The sequence below is a fragment of the Ranitomeya imitator genome, chromosome 2 (genome assembly GCF_032444005.1).
Source record: "Ranitomeya imitator isolate aRanImi1 chromosome 2, aRanImi1.pri, whole genome shotgun sequence".
Taxonomy (NCBI): domain Eukaryota; kingdom Metazoa; phylum Chordata; class Amphibia; order Anura; family Dendrobatidae; genus Ranitomeya; species Ranitomeya imitator.
Window position 1 is genome coordinate 848,378,124 of NC_091283.1, and position 26,324 is coordinate 848,404,447.

Here is a 26,324-nt window from a genome sequence, read left to right on the forward strand (position 1 = left end):
TCCACAAATGCCATGACAGAATATGATGACAAAGAGCAGATCAAGGTAACGGACAGAAGAAATTTTGACTGTACCGTACCAATGGTGGCAGACCTAGCGAACCCCAAAGGAAAAGGCAGCCCCCACATATAATGACTGTGAGTTAAGATGAAAAGACAAACGTAGAGATGAAATAGATTTAGCAAAGTGAGGCCCGACTTTCTGAACAGAGCGAGGATAGGAAAGGTAACTTTGCGGTCAACACAAAACCCTACAAAAACCACGCAAAGGGGGCAAAAAGACCCTCCGTACCGAACTAACGGCACGGAGGTACACCCTCTGCGTCCCAGAGCTTCCAGCAAGCAGGAAAAAATAAATAGACAAGCTGGACAGAAAAAACAGCAAACAAAATAGCAAAGCAGAACTTAGCTATGCAGAGCAGCAGGCCACAGGAACGATCCAGGAGGAAACAGGTCCAATACTAGAACATTGACTGGAGGCCAGGATCAAAGCACTAGGTGGAGTTAAATAGAGCAGCACCTAACGACTTCACCACATCACCTGAGGAAGGAAACTCAGAAGCCGCAGTACCACTCTCCTCCACCAACGGAAGCTCACAGAGAGAATCAGCCAAAGTACCACTTGTGACCACAGGAGGGAGCTCTGCCACAGAATTCACAACAGTACATACATTAAATTACTGATCCTGAGTTACACCCTGTATTATACCCCAGAGCTGCGCTCACTATTCTGCTGGTGCAGTCACTTAGGATCAGTAATGTAATGTATGTACAGAGTTACCTCTTGTATTATACTCCAGAGCTGCACTCACTATTCTGCTGGTGCAGTCACTGTGTACATACATTACATTACTGATCCTGAGTTACATCCTGTTTTATACTCCAGAGCTGCACTCACTATTCTGCTGGTGCAGTCACTGTGCACATACATTACATTACTGATCCTGCGTTGCCTCCTGTATTATGCCCCAGAGCTGCGCTCGCTCTGTATACGGATGCAGTATGATGGCGGCTTGCGTTGTACTTTGGCTCAGTAGCCCCGGGGTGTGAGCGCCCCCAGGTGGATGCATTGGCTGCCATGATTCCTGCCTCCTATATTCAGACAGATGAATCGCGGGGATCTCGGCTCCGTCTCGGCAGAATCTCGTCAGTCTGGATGTGAACTGCGTTGCGTCTTTTTTAATAACTGATCTCGCCGTGTGTCACTTTCTGAAACAAATGGCGGCAGGATGTGGCTGCAGCGGGCGGAGGGTGTGTTGAGCGCAGCGGGCAGATGAGGTTTGACGGCCATAATTCGTGGCGGCATCTGACAGCGCAGAACAAGAAGCACAGTTACACATTAGAGAGAGTCATCAACCGGCCGCTGCGCAGAGACGCCGCGACCGTGAGCCGCGCAGTGAACGTGCAGCTCTGACAGCTCCGTCTACTGGGAACGGTGGATTAATGGCTCCGCGATGCTGATGAGGGGAGAACTACCGGCACCAGAAACCAGGATCCGGGCGAACTGTCCATCACAGCGCTGTCATGTACTGACGGCTGTAAAAATGGCGGACAGGCGCGGTACCGGAGCAGATCCTCTCACAGGACCCCGACAAGCTCAAACATGACAAATACATTGTGGCAAAACCGCAGCTGTGTGAACAGGAGCCGTTCCTGGCTTTCAAGTAGATGATCTTACAATGTGAAGTATCGCAAGATCTCCTGCTTGTTGTCAGTGAACGCGAACACAATCATTCCCTATAGATTGCAGCCACCAAAATCTAATCGTCCTCAAGGATTCCCACATCTGTGGGTTTATGATGTGGCAGCTCCGCTCCAGCACATCCGTGGGTGGGACGACCCCGGGGGGACGGGAGCTCAGTGGAGGCTCAACATTCACCAGGGTCTACACTGCGTGCAGAATTATTGGACAAGTTGTATTTTGATCCCATGACACTTTTTATACATGTTTTCCTCCTCCAAGCTGTTCAGGCTGAGAGCCAACTACCAATGCAGTAAATCCGGTGATTGCATCTCTGTAATGAGGAGGGGAGTTGTCTAATGACATCAGAACCCTATAGAACGTGCGCTTAATTATTAGGCAACTTCCTTTCCTTTGGCAAAATGGGTCAGAAGAGAGATTTGACGGCTCTGAAAAGTCCACAATTGTGAGATGTCTGCAGAGGGAGCAGCGGTCTGGAAATTGCCAAACCTTTGAAGAGTGATCACCGAACAATCAAGCGTTTCATGGCAAATAGCCAACAGGGTCGCAAGAAGCGTGTTGGGCAAAAAAGGAGCAAAATAACTGCCCATGAATTGAGGAAAATCAAGCGTGAAGCTGCCAAGATGCCATTTGCCACAAGTTTTGCCATATTTCAGAGCTGCAACGTTACTGGAGTAACAAAAAGCACAAGGTGTGCGATACTCAGGGACACGGCCAAGGTAAGGAAGGCTGAAAAACGAGAAACAGAAGATAAAACGTCAAGACTGGGCCAAGAAATATCTGAAGACTGACTGTTCACAGGTTTTCTGGACTGATGAGATGAGAGTGACTCTTGATGGGCCGGATGGATGGGCCGGAGGCCGGATCAGTAAAGGGCAGAGAGCTCCACTCCGACTCAGACCCAGCAAGGTGGAGGTGGGGACTGGTATGGGCTGGGATCATCGAAGATGGACTTGTGGGACCTTCTCAGGTTGAGGATGGAGTGAAGCTCAACTCCCAGACCTCCTGCCAGTTTCTGGAAGACTTCTTCAAGCAGTGGTCCAGGAAGAAGTCGGTATCATTCAAGAAAAACATGATTTTCCTGCAGGACAATGCTCCATCACATGCCTCTAACTACTCCACAGCGTGGCTGGCCAGTAAAGGTCTCAAAGAAGAAACAATAATGACATGGCCCCTTGTTCACCTGATCTGAACCCCATAGAGAACCTGTGGTCCCTCATAAAATGTGAGATCTACAGGGAGGAGAACAGTCCACCTCTCGGAGCAGTGTCTGGAGGCTGTGGTGGCCGCTGCACCAATGTTGGTCGTAAACAGATCAAGCAACTGACAGAATCTATGGATGGAGGCGGCTGAGTGTCATCAGAAAGAAAGGGGGCTATGTTGGTCAGTAATTATTTGGGGTTTTGTTTTTACATGTCAGAAATGTTTATTTCTACATTTTGTGCACTTATATTGGTTTACCTGGTGAAAATAAACAAGTGAGATGGGAATATTTTTGGTTTTTATTAAGTTGCCTAATAATTCTGCACATTAATAGTTACCTGCACGAACAGATATCCTCCTAGGATAGCCAAATCTAAAAGACCCCACTCCAACTTCCAAAAATATTAACCCCTTCCCGCCGCAGCCCTTTTTCATTTTTGCGTTTTTGTTTTTCGCTCCCCTCCTTCCCACAGCCATAACTTTTTTTCATTTTTCTGTCAATTTGGCCATCTGAGGGCTTATTTTTAGCGGTACAAGTTGTAGTTTTCAATGACACCATTGGTTTTAGCATGTCGTGTACTAGAAAACGGGAAAAAAATTCCAAGTGCGGTGAAATTGCAAAAAAAGTGCAATCCCACACTTGTTTTTTGTTTGGCTTTTTTACTAGGTTCACTAAATGCTAAAACTGACCTGATATTATGATTCTCCAGGTCATTACGAGTTCATAGACCCCAAACATGTCTGGATTATTTTTTAACTAAGTGGTGAAAAAAAATTCAAAACTTTGCTTAAAAAAATGCGCCATTTTCCGATACCCGTACCGTCTCCATTTTTCGTGATCTGGGGTCAGGTGAGGGCTTATTTTTTGCACGCCGAGCTGACGTTTTTTAATGATACCACTTTTGTGTAGATACGTTCTTTCAATTACCCATTATTGCATTTTAATGCAATTTCGCGGTGACCAAAAAAACGTAATTCTGGCGTTTCAATTTTTTTTCTCACTACGCCGTTTAGCGATCAGGTTAATGCTTTTTTTATTGATAGATCGGGCGATTCTGAACGCGGCGATACCAAATGTGTGGGTTTGATTTTTTTTTTTTTTTATTGTTTTATTTTGGATGGGGCGAAAGGGGCGATTTAAACTTTTATATATATGTTTTTTTTCATATTTTTAAAAACTTTTTTTTACTTTTGCCATGCTTCAATAGCCTCCATGGGAGGCACAACTCGATCGGCTCTGCTCCATAGGAGAGATTGTCAGATTGCTGCTATGTAGCTGAATCGCAAGCTTGCTTTGAGCACCGATCACAGGGGGGCGCTCACAGCAGGACAGCATCAGTAAGCATAGAGGTCTCCCTCTGGTTGTCATGCCGATGCATCGCTGACCCCCAATCATGTGACGGGGGTCGGCGATGAACTCATTTCCGGCCACGCGGCCGGAAGCGCTGGTTAAATGCCGCTATCAGCGGCATTTAACAGGTTAATATCAACGGGTGAATCGCAATTTCACCCGCCGCTATTGCGCGCACATGTCAGCTGTACAAAACTTTGATGTGGGCTCAGGGCCGGGGCCCAAGTCAAAGCAGGGGACTCGACATGCGCAGTACTAGTACGGGGCATGTCGTCAAGGGGTTAAGCTGTGATATTTAAGTCTTTTGGGTTGATGGAGAACATAGTTGTTGATCAATGATAAAAATAATCCTCTAAAATACAACTTGCCTAATAATTCTGCACACAGTGAAGTAGAACCCCATCTACACTAGTATACAGGGAGCTCCCCCTAGTGGTGACTGCAGACAGGATCTTATCATGTATCTCTGTATACAGGGAGCTCCCCCTAGTGGTGGCTGCAGACAGAATCTTATCATGTATCTCTGTATACAGGGAGCTCCCCCTAGTGGTGGCTGCAGACAGGATCTTATCATGTATCTCTGTATACAGGGAGCTCCCCCTAGTGGTGGCTGCAGACAGGATCTTATCATGTATCTCTGTATACAGGGGGCTCCCCCTAGTGGTGACTGCAGACAGGATCTTATCATGTATCTCTGTATACAGGGAGCTCCCCCTAGTGGTGACTGCAGACAGGATCTTATCATGTATCTCTGTATACAGGGAGCTCCCCCTAGTGGTGACTGCAGACAGGATCTTATCATGTATCTCTGTATACAGGGAGCTCCCCCTAGTGGTGACTGCAGACAGGATCTTATCATGTATCTCTGTATACAGGGAGCTCCCCCTAGTGGTGGCTGCAGACAGGATCTTATCATGTATCTCTGTATACAGGGAGCTCCCCCTAGTGGTGGCTGCAGACAGGATCTTATCATGTATCTCTGTATACAGGGAGCTCCCCCTAGTGGTGACTGCAGACAGGATCTTATCATGTATCTCTGTATACAGGGAGCTCCCCCTAGTGGTGACTGCAGACAGGATCTTATCATGTATCTTGTATCTCTGTATACAGGGAGCTCCCCCTAGTGGTGGCTGCAGACAGGATCTTATCATGTATCTCTGTATACAGGGAGCTCCCTCTAGTGGTGGTTGCAGACAGGATCTTATCATGTATCTCTGTATACAGGGAGCTCCCTCTAGTGGTGGTTGCAGACAGGATCTTATCATGTATCTCTGTATACAGGGAGCTCCCCCTAGTGGTGACTGCAGACAGGATCTTATCATGTATCTCTGTATACAGGGAGCTCCCCCTAGTGGTGGCTGCAGACAGGATCTTATCATGTATCTCTGTATACAGGGAGCTCCCTCTAGTGGTGGTTGCAGACAGGATCTTATCATGTATCTCTGTATACAGGGAGCCCCCCCTAGTGGTGACTGCAGACAGGATCTTATCATGTATCTCTGTACACAGGGAGCTCCCCCTAGTGGTGGCTGCAGACAGGATCTTATCATGTATCTCTGTATACAGGGAGCTCCCCCTAGTGGTGACTGCAGACAGGATCTTATCATGTATCTCTGTATACAGGGAGCTCCCCCTAGTGGTGGCTGCAGACAGGATCTTATCATGTATCTCTGTATACAGGGAGCTCCCCCTAGTGGTGACTGCAGACAGGATCTTATCATGTATCTCTGTATACAGGGAGCTCCCCCTAGTGGTGGCTGCAGACAGGATCTTATCATGTATCTCTGTATACAGAGAGGTCCCCCTAGTGGTGGCTGCAGACAGGATCTTATCATGTATCTCTGTATACAGGGAGCTCCCTCTAGTGGTGGTTGCAGACAGGATCTTATCATGTATCTCAGTATACAGGGAGCTCCTCCTAGTGGTGACAGCAGACAGGATGTTATCATATATCTCTGTATACAGAGAGGTCCCCCTAGTGGTGACAGCAGACAGGATGTTATCATATATCTCTGTATACAGGGAGCTCCCTCTAGTGGTGGTTGCAGACAGGATCTTATTATGTATCTCTGTATACAGGGAGCTCCCCCTAGTGGTGACTGCAGACAGGATCTTATCATGTATCTCTGTATACAGGGAGCTCCCCCTAGTGGTGGCTGCAGACAGGATCTTATCATGTATCTCTGTATACAGGGAGCTCCCTCTAGTGGTGGTTGCAGACAGGATCTTATCATGTATCTCTGTATACAGGGAGCCCCCCCTAGTGGTGACTGCAGACAGGATCTTATCATGTATCTCTGTACACAGGGAGCTCCCCCTAGTGGTGGCTGCAGACAGGATCTTATCATGTATCTCTGTATACAGGGAGCTCCCCCTAGTGGTGACTGCAGACAGGATATTATCATGTATCTCTGTATACAGAGAGCTCCCCCTAGTGGTGGCTGCAGACAGGATCTTATCATGTATCTCTGTATACAGAGAGCTCCCCCTAGTGGTGGCTGCAGACAGGATCTTATCATGTATCTCTGTATACAGGGAGCTTCCCCTAGTGGTGGCTGCAGACAGGATCTTATCATGTATCTCTGTATACAGGGAGCTCCCCCTAGTGGTGGCTGCAGACAGGATCTTATCATGTATCTCTGTATACAGGGAGCTACCCCTAGTGGTGGCTGCAGACAGAATCTTATCATGTATCTCTGTATACAGGGAGCTCCCCCTAGTGGTGACTGCAGACAGGATCTTATCATGTATCTCTGTATTCAGGGAGCTCCCCCTAGTGGTGACTGCAGACAGGATCTTATCATGTATCTCTGTATACAGGGAGCTCCCCCTAGTGGTGACTGCAGACAGGATCTTATCATGTATCTCTGTATACGGGGAGCTCCCCCTAGTGGTGACTGCAGACAGGATCTTATCATGTATCTCTGTATACAGGGAGCTCCCCCTAGTGGTGGCTGCAGACAGAACCTTATCATGTATCTCTGTATACAGGGAGCTCCCCCTAGTGGTGGCTGCAGACAGGATCTTATCATGTATCTCTGTATACAGAGAGCTCCCCCTAGTGGTGACTGCAGACAGGATCTTATCATGTATCTCTGTATACAGGGAGCTCCCCCTAGTGGTGGCTGCAGACAGGATCTTATCATGTATCTCTGTATACAGGGAGCTCCCCCTAGTGGTGGCTGCAGACAGGATCTTATCATGTATCTCTGTATACAGGGAGCTTCCCCTAGTGGTGACTGCAGACAGGATCTTATCATGTATCTCTGTATACAGAGAGCTCCCCCTAGTGGTGGCTGCAGACAGGATCGTATCATGTATCTCTGTATACAGGGAGCTCCCCCTAGTGGTGACTGCAGACAGGATCTTATCATGTATCTCTGTATACAGAGAGCTCCCCCTAGTGGTGGCTGCAGACAGGATCTTATCATGTATCTCTGTATAGAGGGAGCTCCCTCTAGTGGTGGCTGCAGACAGGATCTTATCATGTATCTCTGTATACAGGGAGCTTCCCCTAGTGGTGGCTGCAGACAGGATCTTATCATGTATCTCTGTGTACAGGGAGCTCCACCTAGTGGTGGCTGCAGATGGGATCTTATCATGTATCTCTGTATACAGGGATCTCCCCCTAGTGGTGACTGCAGACAGGATCTTATCATGTATCTCTGTATACAGGGAGCTCCCCCTAGTGGTGACTGCAGACAGGATCTTATCATGTATCTCTGTATAGAGGGAGCTCCCCCTAGTGGTGACAGCAGACAGGATCTTATCATGTATCTCTGTATACAGGGAGCTCCCCCTAGTGGTGGCTGCAGACAGAACCTTACCATGTATCTCTGTATACAGGGAGCTCCCCCTAGTGGTGGCTGCAGACAGGATCTTATCATGTATCTCTGTATACAGGGAGCTCCCCCTAGTGGTGACTGTACACTGGATCTTATCATGTATCTCTCTATACAAGGAGCTCCCCCTAGTGGTGACTGCAGACAGGACCTTATCATATATCTCTCTGTATACAGGGTGCTCCCCCTAGTGGTGGCTGCAGACAGTATCTTATCATGTATCTCTGTATACAGGGAGCTCCCTCTAGTGGTGTCTGCAGACAGGATCTTATCATGTATCTCTGTATACAGGGAGCTCCCCCTAGTGGTGGCTGCAGACAGGATCTTATCATGTATCTCTGTATACAGGGAGCTCCCCCTAGTGGTGGCTGCAGACAGAACCTTATCTCTTTGTCATTTTTGGGGTGACTGCTGCTTCTTGTCGTGGTCATTGTCAGCCCCTTGCTTTCTTTGCCTCTCGCTCCATCATCATGGTGACTATTATATTCTTCATTCTCTTATAATCCTCTGATCGGACATCTTCCATATAATGAGACTATTAGGATGATGCAATCTGAGCTTTGATGCCAGTGATTCTGGTTATGGTGGAGCACGTGTTCGTGTTGTCAGCAGTGCGGGGCCCAGCAGAATTTGGGGTCTTGTAATTGATGAGTCCGTCCTGCCCATTCTCGGAGCGTTGAGGTTTGGCGCGGTGATTTATGGTGCGATGCTTTCTCGCTCATAGTTATTTGATTTCATGCCGAGGATTAATGATAATCTTATAATTGCCTCCGTTGGTACCGGCGCTGTGCTGCGGCGTGCGCTGTGCTGCGGGGTCTCTGGCAGTGATGAATGGGCGCCGCGCACACTTCTTCCCTCTCTCCTTGTCTCGTCTTATTACTCCAGTCTTTGTGCCGCAGACTTTCCGCTGTAATCATTGGATGTAAATCTTATCTGCCCCATCAGTGCCTGCGCCGGCGTTTATGGCAGCCATGATGTCGTTAACGATCCGTTCAATTCTAATAAGGAAGATAATAGGCGGCTGCTGGATAAGGAGCGATGGCAGCAGGCATGTCATGTGACCGGCCCAGGAGTCAGGAATAGAACGCAGAAATCGCAGTGAAGACTGACACATAGAAGCAGATCAGAATAATATCGCAATATCGCAACTAAGAGCGCAGGGAGGAAATTATATAGAAAAGAATCACTGTTCCCCATACAAGTAGCATCCCTGTGGTTCTGGTAGTGCTGGAGGTGCTTCTCCTTGGTTCTGGTAGTGCTGGAGGTGCTTCTCCTTGGTTCTGGTAGTGCTGGAGGTGCTTCTCCTTGGTTCTGGTAGTGCTGGAGGTGCTTCTCCTTGGTTCTGTTAGTGCTGGAGGTGCTTCTCCTTGGTTCTGGTACTGCTGGAGGTGCTTCTCCTTGGTTCTGGTAGTGCTGGAGGTGCTTCTCCTTGGTTCTGGTAGTGCCGGAGGTGCTTCTCCTTGGCTCTGGTAGTGCTGGAGGTGCCTCTCCTCGGCTCTGGTAGTGCTGGAGGTGCTTCTCCTTGGCTCTGGTAGTGCTGGAGGTGCTTCTCCTTGGCTCTGGTAGTGCTGGACGTGGTTCTCCTTGGTTCTGGTAGTGCTGGAGGTGCTTCTCCTTGGTTCTGGTAGTGCTGGTGGTGCTTCTCCTTGGTTCTGGGAGTGCTGGAGGTGCTTCTCCTTGGCTCTGGTAGTGCTGGAGGTGCTTCTCCTTGGTTCTGGGAGTGCTGGAGGTGCTTCTCCTTGGTTCTGGTAGTGCTGGAGGTGCCTCTCCTCGGCTCTGGTAGTGCTGGAGGTGCTTCTCCTTGGCTCTGGTAGTGCTGGACGTGGTTCTCCTTGGTTCTGGTAGTGCTGGAGGTGCTTCTCCTTGGTTCTGGTAGTGCTGGACGTGGTTCTCCTTGGTTCTGGTAGTGCTGGACGTGGTTCTCCTTGGTTCTGGTAGTGCTGGAGGTGCTTCTCCTTGGTTCTGGTAGTGCCGTAGGTGCTTCTCCTTGGCTCTGGTAGTGCTAGAGGTGCCTCTCCTCGGCTCTGGTAGTGCTGGAGGTGCTTCTCCTTGGCTCTGGTAGTGCTGGACGTGGTTCTCCTTGGTTCTGGTAGTGCTGGAGGTGCTTCTCCTTGGTTCTGGGAATGCTGGAGGTGCTTCTCCTTGGTTCTGGTAGTGCTGGAGGTGCTTCTCCTTGGCTCTGGTAGTGCTGGAGGTGCTTCTCCTTGGCTCTGGTAGTGCTGGAGGTGCTTCTCCTTGGTTCTGGGAGTGCTGGAGGTGCTTCTCCTTGGCTCTGGTAGTGCTGGAGGTGCTTCTCCTTGGTTCTGGGAGTGCTGGAGGTGCTTCTCCTTGGTTCTGGTAGTGCTGGAGGTGCCTCTCCTCGGCTCTGGTAGTGCTGGAGGTGCTTCTCCTTGGCTCTGGTAGTGCTGGACGTGGTTCTCCTTGGTTCTGGTAGTGCTGGAGGTGCTTCTCCTTGGTTCTGGTAGTGCTGGAGGTGCTTCTCCTTGGTTCTGGTAGTGCTGGACGTGGTTCTCCTTGGTTCTGGTAGTGCCTGAGGTGCTTCTCCTTGGCTCTGGTAGTGCTGGAGGTGCCTCTCCTCGGCTCTGGTAGTGCTGGAGGTGCTTCTCCTTGGCTCTGGTAGTGCTGGACGTGGTTCTCCTTGGTTCTGGTAGTGCTGGAGGTGCTTCTCCTTGGTTCTGGGAATGCTGGAGGTGCTTCTCCTTGGTTCTGGTAGTGCTGGAGGTGCTTCTCCTTGGTTCTGGGAGTGCTGGAGGTGCTTCTCCTTGGTTCTGGGAGTGCTGGAGGTGCTTCTCCTTAGTTCTGGTAGTGCTGGAGGTGCTTCTCCTTGGTTCTGGTAGTGCTGGAGGTGCTTCTCCTTGGTTCTGGTAGTGCTGGAGGTGCTTCTCCTTGGTTCTGGGAGTGCTGGAGGTGCTTCTTGGTTCTGGGAGTGCTGGAGGTGCTTCTCCTTGGTTCTGGTAGTGCTGGAGGTGCTTCTCCTTGGTTCTGGTAGTGCTGGAGGTGCTTCTCCTTGGTTCTGGTAGTGCTGGAGGTGCTTCTCCTTGGTTCTGGGAGTGCTGGAGGTGCTTCTTGGTTCTGGGAGTGCTGGAGGTGCACCTTATCTAATGGTGTCTCTCTCTGTTTTTTTCCTACTAACATAAGATATGAATGATCCCTGGTAATGATATTTTTGTCTATAGCGTCGGCTTATACCGCAGCACTGTACACACCAGTGGGGACATGTCACGTACAGACGATATATCAGCCCTTAGAGCAGCGCAGACATTACGGGGGGTGTAATATACCGGGTCCCCCGGGTATTCGCTGCCTGTGACTCCCTCCTGATGGGTTTCATCTCATGGCTTCCCCTCCCCCACACGCCACCATTACCAGACTGTTAGTTTTAACACTCAGAGATATTTTAATAGAGACTCTAAAAATCAATGTCGCGGATCAATGGCGAAGGCTGCGCTGCTACAGCTGCCACCATCCTGTCATCTGTGCCCGCCATTGCTGGAGCTCACCCGAGGCCGCTGTGCTGCTAGCTAATGCGACTGCTCCGCTCATGTGTCCGTCCCCGGGAAAGCTGGGTGACGCCAAATACAGGGTCATGTGTCCGTCCCTGGTAAAGCTTGGTGACACCAAATACAGGGTCATGTGTCCGTCCCTGGGAAAGCTGGGTGACACCAAATACAGGGTCATGTGTCCGTCCCTGGGAAAGCTGGGTGACACCAAATACAGGGTCATGTGTCCGTCCCTGGGAAAGCTCGGTGACACCAAATACAGGGTCATGTGTCCGTCCCTGGGAAAGCTGGGTGACACCAAATACAGGGTCATGTGTCCGTCCCTGGGAAAGCTGGGTGACACCAAATACAGGGTCATGTGTCCGTCCCTGGGAAAGCTGGGTGACACCAAATACAGGGTCATGTGTCCGTCCCTGGGAAAGCTGGGTGACGCCAAATACAGGGTCATGTGTCCGTCCCTGGGAAAGCTGGGTGACACCAAATACAGGGTCATGTGTCCGTCCCTGGGAAAGCTGAGTAACGCCAAATACAGGGCCATGTGTCTGTCCCTGGGAAAGCTGGGTGACGCCAAATACAGGGTCATGTGTCCGTCCCTGCGAAAGCTGGGTGACGCCACATACAGGGTCATGTGTCCGTCCCTGGGAAAGCTGGGTGACGCCAAATACAGGGTCATGTGTCTGTCCCTTGGAAAACTGGGTGACGCCAAATACAGGGTCATGTGTCCGTCCCTGGGAAAGCTGGGTGACTCCACATACAGGGTTAGATCCCACATGTCCACACACCTCATTCATCAGGATGTCTTCACCCCCTCTGCACAAGTCCTCACCCCTTCTGCACAAGTCCTCACCCCTTCTGCACAAGTCGTCACCCCCTCTGCACAAGTCCTCACGCCCTCTGCACAAGTCCTAACCCCTTCTACACAAGTCGTCACCCCCCTCTGCACAAGTCGTCACCCCCTCTGCACAAGTCCTCACGCCCTCTGCACAAGTCCTAACCCCCTCTGCACAAGTCCTCACCCCTTCTGCACAAGTCGTCACCCCCTCTGCACAAGTCCTCACGCCCTCTGCACAAGTCCTAACCCCTTCTACACAAGTCGTCACCCCCCTCTGCACAAGTCGTCACCCCCTCTGCACAAGTCCTAACCCCTTCTACACAAGTCCTCACCCCCTCTGCACAAGTCGTCACCCCCTCTGCACAAGTCGTCATCCCCTCTGCACAAGTCGTCACCCCCTCTGCACAAGTCGTCACCCCCTCTGCACAAGTCGTCACTCCCTCTGCACAAGTCGTCACCCCCTCTGCACAAGTCGTCACCCCCTCTGCACAAGTCGTCACCCCCTCTGCACAAGTCGTCACCCCCTCTGCACAAGTCGTCACCCCCTCTGCACAAGTCGTCACTCCCTCTGCACAAGTCGTCATTCCCTCTGCACAAGTCGTCACTCCCTCTGCACAAGTCGTCACCCCCTCTGCACAAGTCGTCACCCCCTCTGCACAAGTCGTCACCCCCTCTGCACAAGTCGTCACTCCCTCTGCACAAGTCGTCATTCCCTCTGCACAAGTCGTCACTCCCTCTGCACAAGTCGTCACCCCCTCTGCACAAGTCGTCACCCCCTCTGCACAAGTCGTCACCCCCTCTGCACAAGTCGTCACCCCCTCTGCACAAGTCGTCACCCCCTCTGCACAAGTCGTCACCCCCTCTGCACAAGTCGTCACCCCCTCTGCACAAGTCGTCACCCCCTCTGCACAAGTCGTCACGCCCTCTGTTATTGCATTCTGACTCCGGTCTGGATTCTGACCAGGAAAAGGTTATAATTACCAAATACTTAATATATCCTCCATCCGTAGGAAATGGAGCTACGAAGCTTATTGTTGGGGTCCAGACTCCCGAGTTTGGGGTCCGGATTGATGTGGAGGTGAGCACTCGCTGCCTGTGCTCCGTTGATTGTCTGCAGCGCTCGGCTGTTTCCGGCAGTGCCATAGACACTGCACGGAGCAGAGGCCGAGTCCCGATGGCTGCACAGACCCGATCTCACGGTCCCGGATCCCTGCAGTCAGCACGTGATCCCGCATCCTACAGGTGGAGAATTACCTGACTTTTTGGGGCCTCCCTTACAGCGCCGGCGCAGGGTATAGTTTGGGCTTTTCTCCGTGTCCGGCAGCGCCCGTGCGGACGGCAGCAGGTTTTCCCCGGTATTTTGCTACCATCTCAGTATGGGCTGTGGACACCTATAGATGAAGGAATGATGAAGACCCCAGCGCAGCCTCCACCATGCCTCATGGTAGGAGCCCGTCTCCTCCAGGCAGATCTGAAGGGTGTAAATGCTTTCTATGCTCCTTGTATCTATATCTGGGCGTTAGTCGCCCTATAAATATTCCGCACGGCAGACGCGGCCTTGTTGTACAGGCGACGTATATTCCGCGCGGCGGCCGCCCCCGTGATCCGGTGCTGCGGGCAGGTGCGCTCCTTCGCTGGATAGAAAACATCCATCAGTTTCGGCCTTCAGTCATTAACCACAATCTGAAGGTTCAAACTGATTGCTCGGCATTTCCTGAGAAAAAGCCATTTCCTCCGCATCCTGCAAATCACCGGTTTACAAAATGCCGCCGGAGTGAATTAATCTGGGGCCGCGCAGCTTGACCTGTGCTAAACCCTTCACCCCGGGATTTATGGTCCTTGGGGCCTGTACACAAAGAAAGCCGAGAAATTTACTTCTCCGCCGAGCGAGTTCTGTTACAATGTGCAGGTGGCCTGGACGCAGTGTGCGTGACAGGAGCCGCCATGTGACCCTCCACCTGCACCGTGACCGATTGCCTGCACCATGACCGACTGCCTGCACCGTGACCCCCCCACCTGCACCGTGACCGACTGCCTGCACCATGACAGACTGCCTGCACCGTGACCCCCCCACCTGCACCGTGACCGACTGCCTGCACTGTGACCCCCCCACCTGCACCGTGACCGACTGCCTGCACCATGACCCCCCACCTGTACCGTGACCGACTGCCTGCACTGTGACCGACTGCCTGCACCGTGTGTGACTGCCTGCACCTTGACCCTCCCGCTGCACCGTGACCGACTGCCTGCACCGTGACCCTCCCCCTGCACCGCGATCGACTGCCTGCACCATGACCCCCCACCTGCACCATGACCGACTGCCTGCACCATGACCCACCGCCTGTACCGCACACTCCGCGCCTGCACCGCTCCCATCGTGTTGTAATCATGATTTGGCACCTGAAAATTAACAAAGAAAAGAAGAGTTAACCCTTCATATAACATACAGAACAGACACGCACGGCTCCATGTTCTGATGGTTTCTTACAATGTATCATTCCGGGATCCAGAAAGAGGATTGTCTGGACTGAATACAACTGTACCAAACATCAGCTATGAAAAATATCAGATCAGGACTAGAGGAGTTTAAAGAGAACCTGTCAGTGGACTAACACTGGTCAGAGCCCGGCGCTCCACTGCAGAGAGGTGTGTTGTTCCCCATCCCAATCCCGGTGATTGACAGGCATCTGTCATGTGTACATCAGGAGACATGTTATCACAGGATAACACATTTGGCCTCACTCATGCGCCGATCTCTGCCTTGTGGCTGTGGTCGTGCTCCAGACTCTGCCTTGTGGCTGTGGTCGTGCTCCAGACTCTGCCTTGTGTCTGTGGTCGTGCTCCAGACTCTGCCTTGTGTCTGTGGTCGTGCTCCAGACTCTGCCTTGTGGCTGTGGTCGTGCTCCAGACTCTGCCTTGTGGCTGTGGTCGTGCTCCAGGCTCTGCCTTGTGGCTGTGGTCGTGCTCCAGACTCTGCCTTGTGTCTGTGGTCGTGCTCCAGACTCTGCCTTGTGGCTGTGGTCGTGCTCCAGGCTCTGCCTTGTGGCTGTGGTCGTGCTCCAGACTCTGCCTCGTGGCTGTGGTCGTGCTCCAGACTCTGCCTCGTGGCTGTGGTCGTGCTCCAGACTCTGCCTTGTGGCTGTGGTCGTGCTCCAGACTCTGCCTTGTGGCTGTGGTCGTGCTCCAGGCTCTGCCTTGTGGCTGTGGTCGTGCTCCAGACTCTGCCTTGTGTCTGTGGTTGTGCTCCAGACTCTGCCTTGTGGCTGTGGTCATACTCCAGACTCTGCCTTGTGTCTGTGGTCGTGCTCCAGACTCTGCCTTGTGTCTGTGGTCGTGCTCCAGACTCTGCCTTGTGTCTGTGGTCGTGCTCCAGACTCTGCCTTGTGGCTGTGGCCGTGCTCCAGACTCTGCCTTGTGTCTGTGGCCGTGCTCCAGACTCTGCCTTGTGGCTGTGGTCGTGCTCCAGGCTCTGCCTTGTGGCTGCTGTCCTGCTCTGAGCTCTGTCCCGTGGCTGCTGTATGTAGTAATTTACGGTGCAGAGTCTCATCCTCCCCTCTGTATAGTCTGATGGGTATGTATTACTTTGCGGTGCGGAGTCTCATCCTCCCCTCTGTATAGTCTGATGGGTATGTAGTACTTTGCGGTGTGGAGTCTCATCCTCCCCTCTGTATAGACTGATGGGTGTGTAGTACTTTGCGGTGCGGAGTCTCATCCTCCCCTCTGTATAGTCTGATGGGTATGTAGTACTTTGCGGTGTGGAGTCTCATCCTCCCCTCTGTATAGTCTGATGGGTATGTAGTACTTTGCGGTGCGGAGTCTCATCCTCCCCTCTGTATAGTCTGATGGGTATGTAGTACTTTGCGGTGTGGAGTCTCATCCTCCCCTCTGTATAGTCTGATGGGTATGTAGTACTTTGCGGTGCGGAGTCTCATCCTCCCCTCTGTATAGTCTGATGGGTATGTAGTACTTTGCGGTGCGGAGTCTCATCCTCCCCTCTGTATAGTCTGATGGGTATGTAGTACTCTGCGGTGCGGAGTCTCATCCTCCCCTCTGTATAGTCTGATGGGTATGTAGTACTTTGCGGTGTGGAGTCTCATCCTCCCCTCTGTATAGTCTGATGGGTATGTAGTACTTTGCGGTGCAGAGTCTCATCCTCCCCTCCGTATAGTCTGATGGGTATGTAGTACTCTGCGGTGCGGAGTCTCATCCTCCCCTCTGTATAGTCTGATGGGTATGTAGTACTTTGCGTTGTGGAGTCTCATCCTCCCCTCTGTATAGTCTGATGGGTATGTAGTACTTTGCGGTGCGGAGTCTCATCCTCCCCTCTGTATAGTCTGATGGGTATGTAGTACTTTGCGTTGTGGAGTCTCATCCTCCCCTCTGTATAGTCTGATGGGTATGTAGTACTTTGCGGTGCGGAGTCTCATCCTCCCCTCTGTATAGTCTGATGGGTATGCAGTACTTTGCGTTGTGGAGTCTCATCCTCCCCTCTGTATAGTCTGATGGGTATGTAGTACTTTGCGGTGCGGAGTCTCATCCTCCCCTCTGTATAGTCTGATGGGTATGCAGTACTTTGCGTTGTGGAGTCTCATCCTCCCCTCTGTATAGTCTGATGGGTATGTAGTACTTTGCGGTGCGGAGTCTCATCCTCCCCTCTGTATAGTCTGATGGGTATGCAGTACTTTGCGTTGTGGAGTCTCATCCTCCCCTCTGTATAGTCTGATGGGTATGTAGTACTTTGCGGTGCGGAGTCTCATCCTCCCCTCTGTATAGTCTGATGGGTATGTAGTACTTTGCGTTGTGGAGTCTCATCCTCCCCTCTGTATAGTCTGATGGGTATGTAGTACTTTGCGGTGCGGAGTCTCATCCTCCCCTCTGTATAGTCTGATGGGTATGTAGTACTTTGCGGTGTGGAGTCTCATCCTCCCGTCTGTATAGTCTGATGGGTATGTAGTACTCTGCGGTGCGGAGTCTCATCCTCCCCTCTGTATAGTCTGATGGGTATGTAGTACTTTGCGTTGTGGAGTCTCATCCTCCCCTCTGTATAGTCTGATGGGTATGTATTACTTTGCGGTGCGGAGTCTCATCCTCCCCTCTGTATAGTCTGATGGGTATGTAGTACTTTGCGGTGTGGAGTCTCATCCTCCCCTCTGTATAGACTGATGGGTGTGTAGTACTTTGCGGTGCGGAGTCTCATCCTCCCCTCTGTATAGTCTGATGGGTATGTAGTACTTTGCGGTGTGGAGTCTCATCCTCCCCTCTGTATAGTCTGATGGGTATGTAGTACTTTGCGGTGCGGAGTCTCATCCTCCCCTCTGTATAGTCTGATGGGTATGTAGTACTTTGCGGTGCGGAGTCTCATCCTCCCCTCTGTATAGTCTGATGGGTATGTAGTACTTTGCGGTGTGGAGTCTCATCCTCCCCTCTGTATAGTCTGATGGGTATGTAGTACTCTGCGGTGCGGAGTCTCATCCTCCCCTCTGTATAGTCTGATGGGTATGTAGTACTTTGCGGTGTGGAGTCTCATCCTCCCCTCTGTATAGTCTGATGGGTATGTAGTACTTTGCGGTGCGGAGTCTCATCCTCCCCTCTGTATAGTCTGATGGGTATGTAGTACTTTGCGGTGTGGAGTCTCATCCTCCCCTCTGTATAGTCTGATGGGTATGTAGTACTTTGCGGTGCGGAGTCTCATCCTCCCCTCTGTATAGTCTGATGGGTATGTAGTACTTTGCGGTGTGGAGTCTCATCCTCCCCTCTGTATAGTCTGATGGGTATGTAGTACTTTGCGGTGCGGAGTCTCATCCTCCCCTCTGTATAGTCTGATGGGTATGTAGTACTCTGCGGTGCGGAGTCTCATCCTCCCCTCTGTATAGTCTGATGGGTATGTAGTACTCTGCGGTGCGGAGTCTCATCCTCCCCTCTGTATAGTCTGATGGGTATGTAGTACTTTGCGGTGCGGAGTCTCATCCTCCCCTCTGTATAGTCTGATGGGTATGTAGTACTCTGCGGTGCGGAGTCTCATCCTCCCCTCTGTATAGTCTGATGGGTATGTAGTACTCTGCGGTGCGGAGTCTCATCCTCCCCTCTGTATAGTCTGATGGGTATGTAGTACTTTGCGGTGCGGAGTCTCATCCTCCCCTCTGTATAGTCTGATGGGTATGTAGTACTTTGCGGTGTGGAGTCTCATCCTCCCCTCTGTATAGTCTGATGGGTATGTAGTACTTTGCGGTGTGGAGTCTCATCCTCCCCTCTGTATAGTCTGATGGGTATGTAGTACTTTGCGGTGCGGAGTCTCATCCTCCCCTCTGTATAGTCTGATGGGTATGTAGTACTCTGCGGTGCGGAGTCTCATCCTCCCCTCTGTATAGTCTGATGGGTATGTAGTACTTTGCGGTGTGGAGTCTCATCCTCCCCTCTGTATAGACTGATGGGTATGTAGTACTTTGCGGTGCGGAGTCTCATCCTCCCCTCTGTATAGTCTGATGGGTATGTAGTACTTTGCGGTGCGGAGTCTCATCCTCCCCCTGTATAGTCTGATGGGTATGTAGTACTTTGCGGTGCGGAGTCTCATCCTCCCCTCTGTATAGACTGATGGGTATGTAGTACTCTGCGGTGCGGAGTCTCATCCTCCCCTCTGTATAGTCTGATGGGTATGTAGTACTTTGCGGTGCGGAGTCTCATCCTCCCCTCTGTATAGTCTGATGGGTATGTAGTACTTTGCGGTGCGGAGTCTCATCCTCCCCTCTCTTCTCTTCCAGCCTGTGAATGTAATGGACACGCCAGTATCTGTGAGATGCAGACCGGGAAATGCCACTGTACCACCAAGGGGATCAAAGGAGACCACTGCCAGCTGTGAGTACCCCCATCATTGTGTGCCGTCACTCCTGGACTACTCCCATCTCCTAGGAATCTGCAGCAGTCGCCCCTTTACCATCCTAATCTGCAGAAGACCCTCACACACCGTGTAACTAAAAAGTGCCAAAAATGTAATAACTCTGCAATCTGTCTGCTCTTTACTACATTGTCATACTCCAATCACATCTAGAGCTGCAGTCACATGACAAGACTTTGCCTGTTAGCATTGTACTGATCCCATGTACCAGCCCACAGCATAGTGACTGCAGCTTTGGAGGTGACTGGAGAATAACACACAATGTAGCAGCAGAATAGTGACTGCAGCTCTGGAGGTGACTGGAGAATAACACCCAATGTAGCAGCAGGATAGTGACCGCAGCTCTGGAGGTGACTGGAGGATGAGCTGTATCGTCCTGTGCTCGCTTCCTGTGATCTTAGGTGTGATCTCGCTCGTCTCCCCCCTGACATTAAGCCCCCGTGTCGGTGCGGGCTGTGGGGGCTCCTCTGACTCTCCCCAGAGGGGTAGCGTCGGCCTCACACGTCGCAGGCAGCGAGCGGTGCTAACACCCCGTCTGATGAGCGATGTATAATTAATATGATGAAATTACTTCTCACAATTTTGAGGCTCGTCCCCCGGCGAGTAACAGGTGGGCGGAAAAAATCCCCCAAAAAGTTTAATGCCAGAACGATTCCACATAATCTTATCCAGAGCCGAGGAAAATCCCCCGGACGGGAACAGAGGAGAAATGACTGCGAGTAGTGACTCAGCCGTGGAAGCAGAGCGAGATCTTAGGAAGGTCGATATATACCAGTGCCCGAGACCCCCCCGGGATGGATGGCAGCGCCCGAGAGACCCCCGGGATGGACGACAGCGCCCGAGAGACCCCCGGGATGGACGGCAGCGCCCGAGAGACCCCCGGGATGGACGGCAGCGCCCGAGAGACCCCCGGAATGGATGGCAGCGCCCGAGAGACCCCCGGGATGGATGGCAGTGCCCGAGACCCCCCAGGATGGATGGCAGCACCCGAGAGACCCCCAGGATGGATGGCCGTGCACGAGACCCCCCGGGATGGATGGCAGCACCCGAGAGACCCCCGGGATGGATGGCCGTGCACGAGAGACCCCCGGGAATGACGGCAGCGCCCGGGATGGACGACAGCCCTGAGAGACCCCGGGATGGAAGGCAGCGCCTGAGAGACCCCCGGGATGGACGACAGCCCTGAGAGACCCCGGGATGGATGGCAGCGCCCGAGAGACCCCCGGGATGGACGGCAGCGCCCGAGAGACCCCCGGGATGGACGGCAGCGCCCGAGAGACCCCCGGGATGGACGGCAGCGTCCGAGAGACCCCCGGGATGGACGGCAGCGCCCGAGAGACCCCCGGGATGGAAGGCAGCGCCCGAGAGACCCCCGGGATGGACGGCAGCGCCCGAGAGACCCCCGGGATGGATGGCAGCACCCGAGAGACCCCCGGGATGGATGGCAGCGCCCGAGAGACCCCCGGGATGGATGGCAGCGCCCGAGAGACTCCCGGGATGGATGGCAGCGCCCGAGAGACCCCCGGGATGGATGGCAGCACCCGAGAGACCCCCGGGATGGATGGCAGCACCCGAGAGACCCCCGGGATGGATGGCAGCGCCCGAGAGACCCCCGGGATGGATGGCAGTGCCCGAGACCCCCCAGGATGGATGGCAGCACCCGAGAGACCCCCAGGATGGATGGCCGTGCACGAGACCCCCCGGGATGGATGGCAGCACCCGAGAGACCCCCGGGATGGATGGCCGTGCACGAGAGACCCCCGGGAATGACGGCAGCGCCCGGGATGGACGACAGCCCTGAGAGACCCCGGGATGGATGGCAGCGCCCGAGAGACCCCCGGGATGGATGGCAACATCCGAGACACCCCCGGGATGGGTGGCAGCACCCAAGAGACCCCCGAGATGGATGGCAGTGCCCAAGAGACCCCCGGGATAGATGGCAGTGCCCAAGAGACCCCCGGGATGGATGGCAGTGCCCAAGAGACCCCCGGGATGGATGGCAGGGCCCAAGAGACCCCCGGGATGGATGGCAGCGCCCGAGAGACCCCCGGGATGGATGGCAGCGCCCGAGAGACCCCCGGGATGGATGGCAGCGCCCGAGACCCCCCCGGGATGGATGGCAGCGCCCGAGAGACCCCCGGGATGGACGGCAGCGCCCGAGAGACCCCCGGGATGGATGGCAGCGCCCGAGAGACCCCCGGGATGGATGGCAGCGCCCGAGAGACCCCCGGGATGGATGGCAGCACCTGAGAGACCCCCGGGATGGATGGCAGCGCCCGAGACCCCCCAGGATGGATGGCAGCGCCCGAGAGACCCCCGGGATGGACGGCAGCGCCTCACATTAATGTCCGTTCACTTGCACAAAGAATTGCTGGAAAATGTCTGATGGCTGAAGTGGCTGACAACAGAGAGCAGTAGAATGCATTCCTGTATGTTCCCAGTGCCGCACTCCCTTCTTGTTCAGTATCTGCTCGGACCTTGTGCCACCTTCAGTCACTGGGGGGCAGGATCCGCCATGAGAGCGATCAGCGAGACGCATTTATTAGCGGGTTATTATAGGAGGTGAGGAAAGTCGCGGGTTTTGTGCCGAGCGTCGGCTTTTTATAGGCGCCAAGTCTGAACTTGTCGCTAAATACGGTAATGAGCGCCGGATGGAATAACGTCCCCCCGAGAAGTGATGACAGTGTGATCCTGCCGCCTCCTGGAAGAGCTGAGGAGCCGGCGCAGTGTATCAGTGAGGCCCCATAGATCGTGGAGGGGTCTGGAGCTCGGTCGGGCCCCCTGTCTTTTTATAGGCCAATCTCTCCCCATTGGAATACCGCCATACTGAGCACCAGAGCTGGAGTCATGGCATGGGTGGCGGACCCCCGGGGCAGAGGTCCACTGTACCGATAGAAGGAGGGGAAATAAAGAGGTGCTCAGCAGCTCCGATATAGTCACCGGGCGGACACAATGTGAACAGTGTAATAATGAAAAGAAACATAGGAACAAAACTCCATCAATGTGTGTCCTGCTGCCACAGCGGCTGATAACAGCGAGACCATGCTGCTGTGGGCTCAGCTCATCACATACCGCTCCAGCTCTGCTACATCATCCCGAGAACCAGGTGTGAGCGAGGCCATTAAAGGCTGCCGCAAGGTCTGAGGAGAGGAACTACAACTCCCAGCCAGAGATCCAGACATTGGGAAAGTTGGGTGATAGGTATGACGGCTTCCCCCAGCAGCAGACACGACTGGTGGAGGAGGTGACCTACGGACGTGTGTCCCCGGGGGTCTGAGCCATAGATGCCGGATAAATGCAGATCCTAAATGATGGGGGTCCGATCACCGCAAGACCCCCAGAGCCGCTCACATGGTCCTTTCCACAAACCATAGACCTTAGTAAAGAGCGCGGATATTGGGGGTTATCCTCCTCTGCCAGTGGAGAGCACAGATATTAGGGGTTATCCTCCTCCTCCTTCGCCGGTGGAGAGCACAGATATTAGGGGTTATCCTCCTCCGCCAGTGGAGAGCGCAGATATTGGGGGTTATCCTCCTCCTCCGCCAGTGGAGAGCGTGGATATTGGAGGTTATCCTCCTCCACCGGTGGAGAACGTGGATATTGGAGGTTATCCTCCTCTGCCAGTGGAGAGCACAGATATTAGGGGTTATCCTCCTCCTCCTTCGCCGGTGGAGAGCACGGATATTAGGGGTTATCCTCCTCCGCCAGTGGAGAGCGCAGATATTGGGGGTTATCCTCCGCCGGTGGGGAGAGCGTGGATATTGGGGGTTATCCTCCTCCTCCGCCAGTGGAGAGCGTGGATATTGGAGGTTGTCCTCCTCTGCCGGGGGAGAGCGCGGATATTGGGGGTTATCCTCCGCCAGCAGCGTCCCGTGAAGCCTGTGATCTGCTGTCGGTGGCGCTGGTAATTAGCGCTCGGCGGGGCTCATCAGTGTAAAGATGTCACCGCCATCAGCGATGCGAATATTACCGCCGGTGAAGCAGGTGCGCGGTTACTGCTGCGCCATAAAATCCTCGTCCTGAAATCGCAGATTTATTGCATTTGTTCTTTTCTGGGTGGTTAATTACCCAGCGAGGCGCCGCTGAACACCCCCCTCCCCGGCATCGCCGCAGCCCCCGGTGACACCAGTGCACGTCCATGTGCTGACGTACGCGGCTGACACGGCGCTAATCAGGAGAATAAACCCCGTAATGGCACCGCTGCTTCCCGTCACCGAGCGCTTTACGGTCCCCCGTATATCAGCGCAGCACCGAGAGCGACACAGCACTGTTACACTGTAACAGAAAGGAAAGAAAACGGTTCAAATAAAGGTCACAGAGAAAACGGCAGGCGCAGCGACCGAACACGGGAAACCGCCAACAAACGCCCTCTGTCCTCCACCTGCAAAGATTGTATTATCTCCTGTCACGCCAAGTTCATAAACTCCTGATCCTGAGATACATCTTCTCACAGCAACTCCAGAGCTGCGCTCACTATTCTGCTGTTACACCAGGTCTTAGCCTCCAGTCACCTCCAGAGCTGCGCTCACTATTCTGCTGTTACACCAGGTCTTATCCTCCAGTCACCTCCAGAGCTGCGCTCACTATTCTGCTGTTACACCAGGTCTTATCCTCCAGTCACCTCCAGAGCTGCTCTCACTATTCTGCTGTTACACCAGGTCTTATCCTCCAGTCACCTCCAGAGCTGCGGTCACACTTCTGCTCAGACATGATGTAACAGCAGAACAGAGACTTCAGCTCTGGAGGTGACTGTTGCTAAGAACCGCTGATTGACTGTATTGATTGGAAACCATTGTGAGACGCCTCGTTAGTGATGTAGCGACCTCGCACAGCTCGGGATGCTCCGTGTGCGGACAGTAATGGCGGAGCTCGTATCTCATCCACCGCTCATCATTCTTTGCCTTCACGTTATTTTGCTTCTCTCTGCCGCCATATCTCGGGGTAAAGGCCGGGCCATATATCGGGGAGATTGATACCGCGTGATATGTACGAGGCTCCTTTTATCTGGAAATTGCAGGAATTGTGCGCGGCTCCTCTCCATCCGCCGTCCATGCCGCAAATATTATGTCTCCTTCAGCCGCTACTGGAAAAAGTCAATTACAAACATTGTAAATTATCAGACATCACTGAGAACTCCCATCATCCACGGTCCCGTGTCATCACCGCAGATCGCGGAGTTCGGCACACATCAGAATCAGTGTTCTCTGGACTCTTCCCCTGTCCCTCTCCTCCGGAATCTTCCCCTGTCCCCCTCCTCCGGACTCTTCCCCTGTCCCCCTCCTCCGGGCTCTTCCCCTGTCCCCCTCCTCCGGGCTCTTCCCCTGTCCCCCTCCTCCGGGCTCTTCCCCTGTCCCTCTCCTCCGGGCTCTTCCCCTGTCCCCCTCCTCCGGGCTCTTCCCCTGTCCCCCTCCTCCGGACTCTTCCCCTGTCCCCCTCCTCCGGGCTCTTCCCCTGTCCCCCTCCTCCGGGCTCTTCCCCTGTCCCCCTCCTCCGGGCTCTTCCCCTGTCCCCCTCCTCCGGGCTCTTCCCCTGTCCCCCTCCTCCGGGCTCTTCCCCTGTCCCCCTCCTCCGGGCTCTTCCCCTGTCCCCCTCCTCCAGGCTCGTCCCCCTCCGGGCTCTTCCCCTGTCCCCTCCTCCGGACTCTTCCCCTGTCCCCCTCCTCCGGACTCTTCCCCTGTCCCCCTCCTCCGGACTCTTCCCCTGTCCCCCTCCTCCGGACTCTTCCCCTGTCCCCCCTCCTCCGGACTCTTCCCCTGTCCCCCTCCTCCGGACTCTTCCTCTGTTCCTCCTCCTCCGGACTCTTCCCCTGTCCCCCTCCTTCGGACTCTTCCTCTGTCCCCCTCCTCAGGGCTCATCCTCTGTCCCCCTCCTCAGGGCTCATCCTCTGTCCCCCTCCTCAGGGCTCATCCTCTGTCCCCCTCCTCCGGACTCTTCCCCTGTCCCCCTCCTCCGGACTCTTCCCCTGTCCCCCTCCTCCGGACTCTTCCTCTGTTCCTCCTCCTCTGGACTCTTCCCCTGTCCCCCTCCTCCGGACTCTTCCCCTGTCCCCCTCCTCCGGACTCTTCCTCTGTTCCTCCTCCTCTGGACTCTTCCCCTGTCCCCCTCCTCCGGACTCTTCCCCTGTCCCCCTCCTCCGGACTCTTCCTCTGTTCCTCCTCCTCCGGACTCTTCCCCTGTCCCCCTCCTTCGGACTCTTCCTCTGTCCCCTTCCTCAGGGCTCATCCTCTGTCCCCCTCCTCAGGGCTCATCCTCTGTCCCCCTCCTCAGGGCTCATCCTCTGTCCCCCTCCTCCGGGCTCATCCTCTGTCCCCCTCCTCCGGACTCTTCCCCTGTCCCCCTCCTCCGGACTCTTCCCCTGTCCCCCTCCTCCGGACTCTTCCTCTGTTCCTCCTCCTCTGGACTCTTCCCCTGTCCCCCTCCTCCGGACTCTTCCCCTGTCCCCCTCCTCCGGACTCTTCCCCTGTCCCCCTCCTCTGGACTCTTCCTCTGTCCCCCTCCTCCGGACTCTTCCTCTGTCCCCCTCCTCCGGACTCTTCCTCTGTCCCCCTCCTCCGGACTCTTCCTCTGTCCCCCTCCTCTGGACTCTTCCCCTGTCCCCCTCCTCTGGACTCTTCCCCTGTCCCCCTCCTCCGGACTCTTCCCCTGTCCCCCTCCTCTGGACTCTTCCCCTGTCCCCCTCCTCTGGACTCTTCCCCTGTCCCCCTCTTCCGGACTCTTCCCCTGTCCCCCTCCTCCGGACTCTTCCCCTGTCCCCCTCCTCCGGACTCCTCCATATTCAGTGCACAGGTGGATATGACCCCGGATGTTCTGACATTTTCTGATTTTTCTGTTGTTTTCCACAGATGTGATTCTGAGAACCGTTACTTGGGGAACCCGCTGCGAGGAACCTGCTATTGTAAGTACTAATGTGCACACGCTGGGTGGGGTGCGGGTCTACCTGGCACACGCGGGGTGGCGGTGCGGTTCTGTACTGGCACACGCTGGGTGGGGTGCGGTTCTGTAC

The 26,324-nt window shown here is 53.8% G+C and overlaps 1 protein-coding gene across 4 annotated transcripts in view; it reads left to right on the top strand.

Annotated features, from left to right (window-relative positions):
- Positions 1-26,324, top strand: part of ATRNL1 (attractin like 1) — a 635,347-nt gene that overhangs the window by 230,711 nt on the left and 378,312 nt on the right. For all 4 annotated transcript variants that reach the window (XR_011318566.1, XR_011318567.1, XM_069754362.1 and 1 more), the window contains exons 20-21: positions 19,188-19,281; positions 26,164-26,216. Coding sequence is in view for 2 of the 4 variants with exons in the window: in XM_069754362.1 (XP_069610463.1) it covers positions 19,188-19,281; positions 26,164-26,216 (147 nt within the window). In the remaining 2 variants the exon portion in view is untranslated. The remainder of the gene's footprint in view (positions 1-19,187; positions 19,282-26,163; positions 26,217-26,324) is intronic.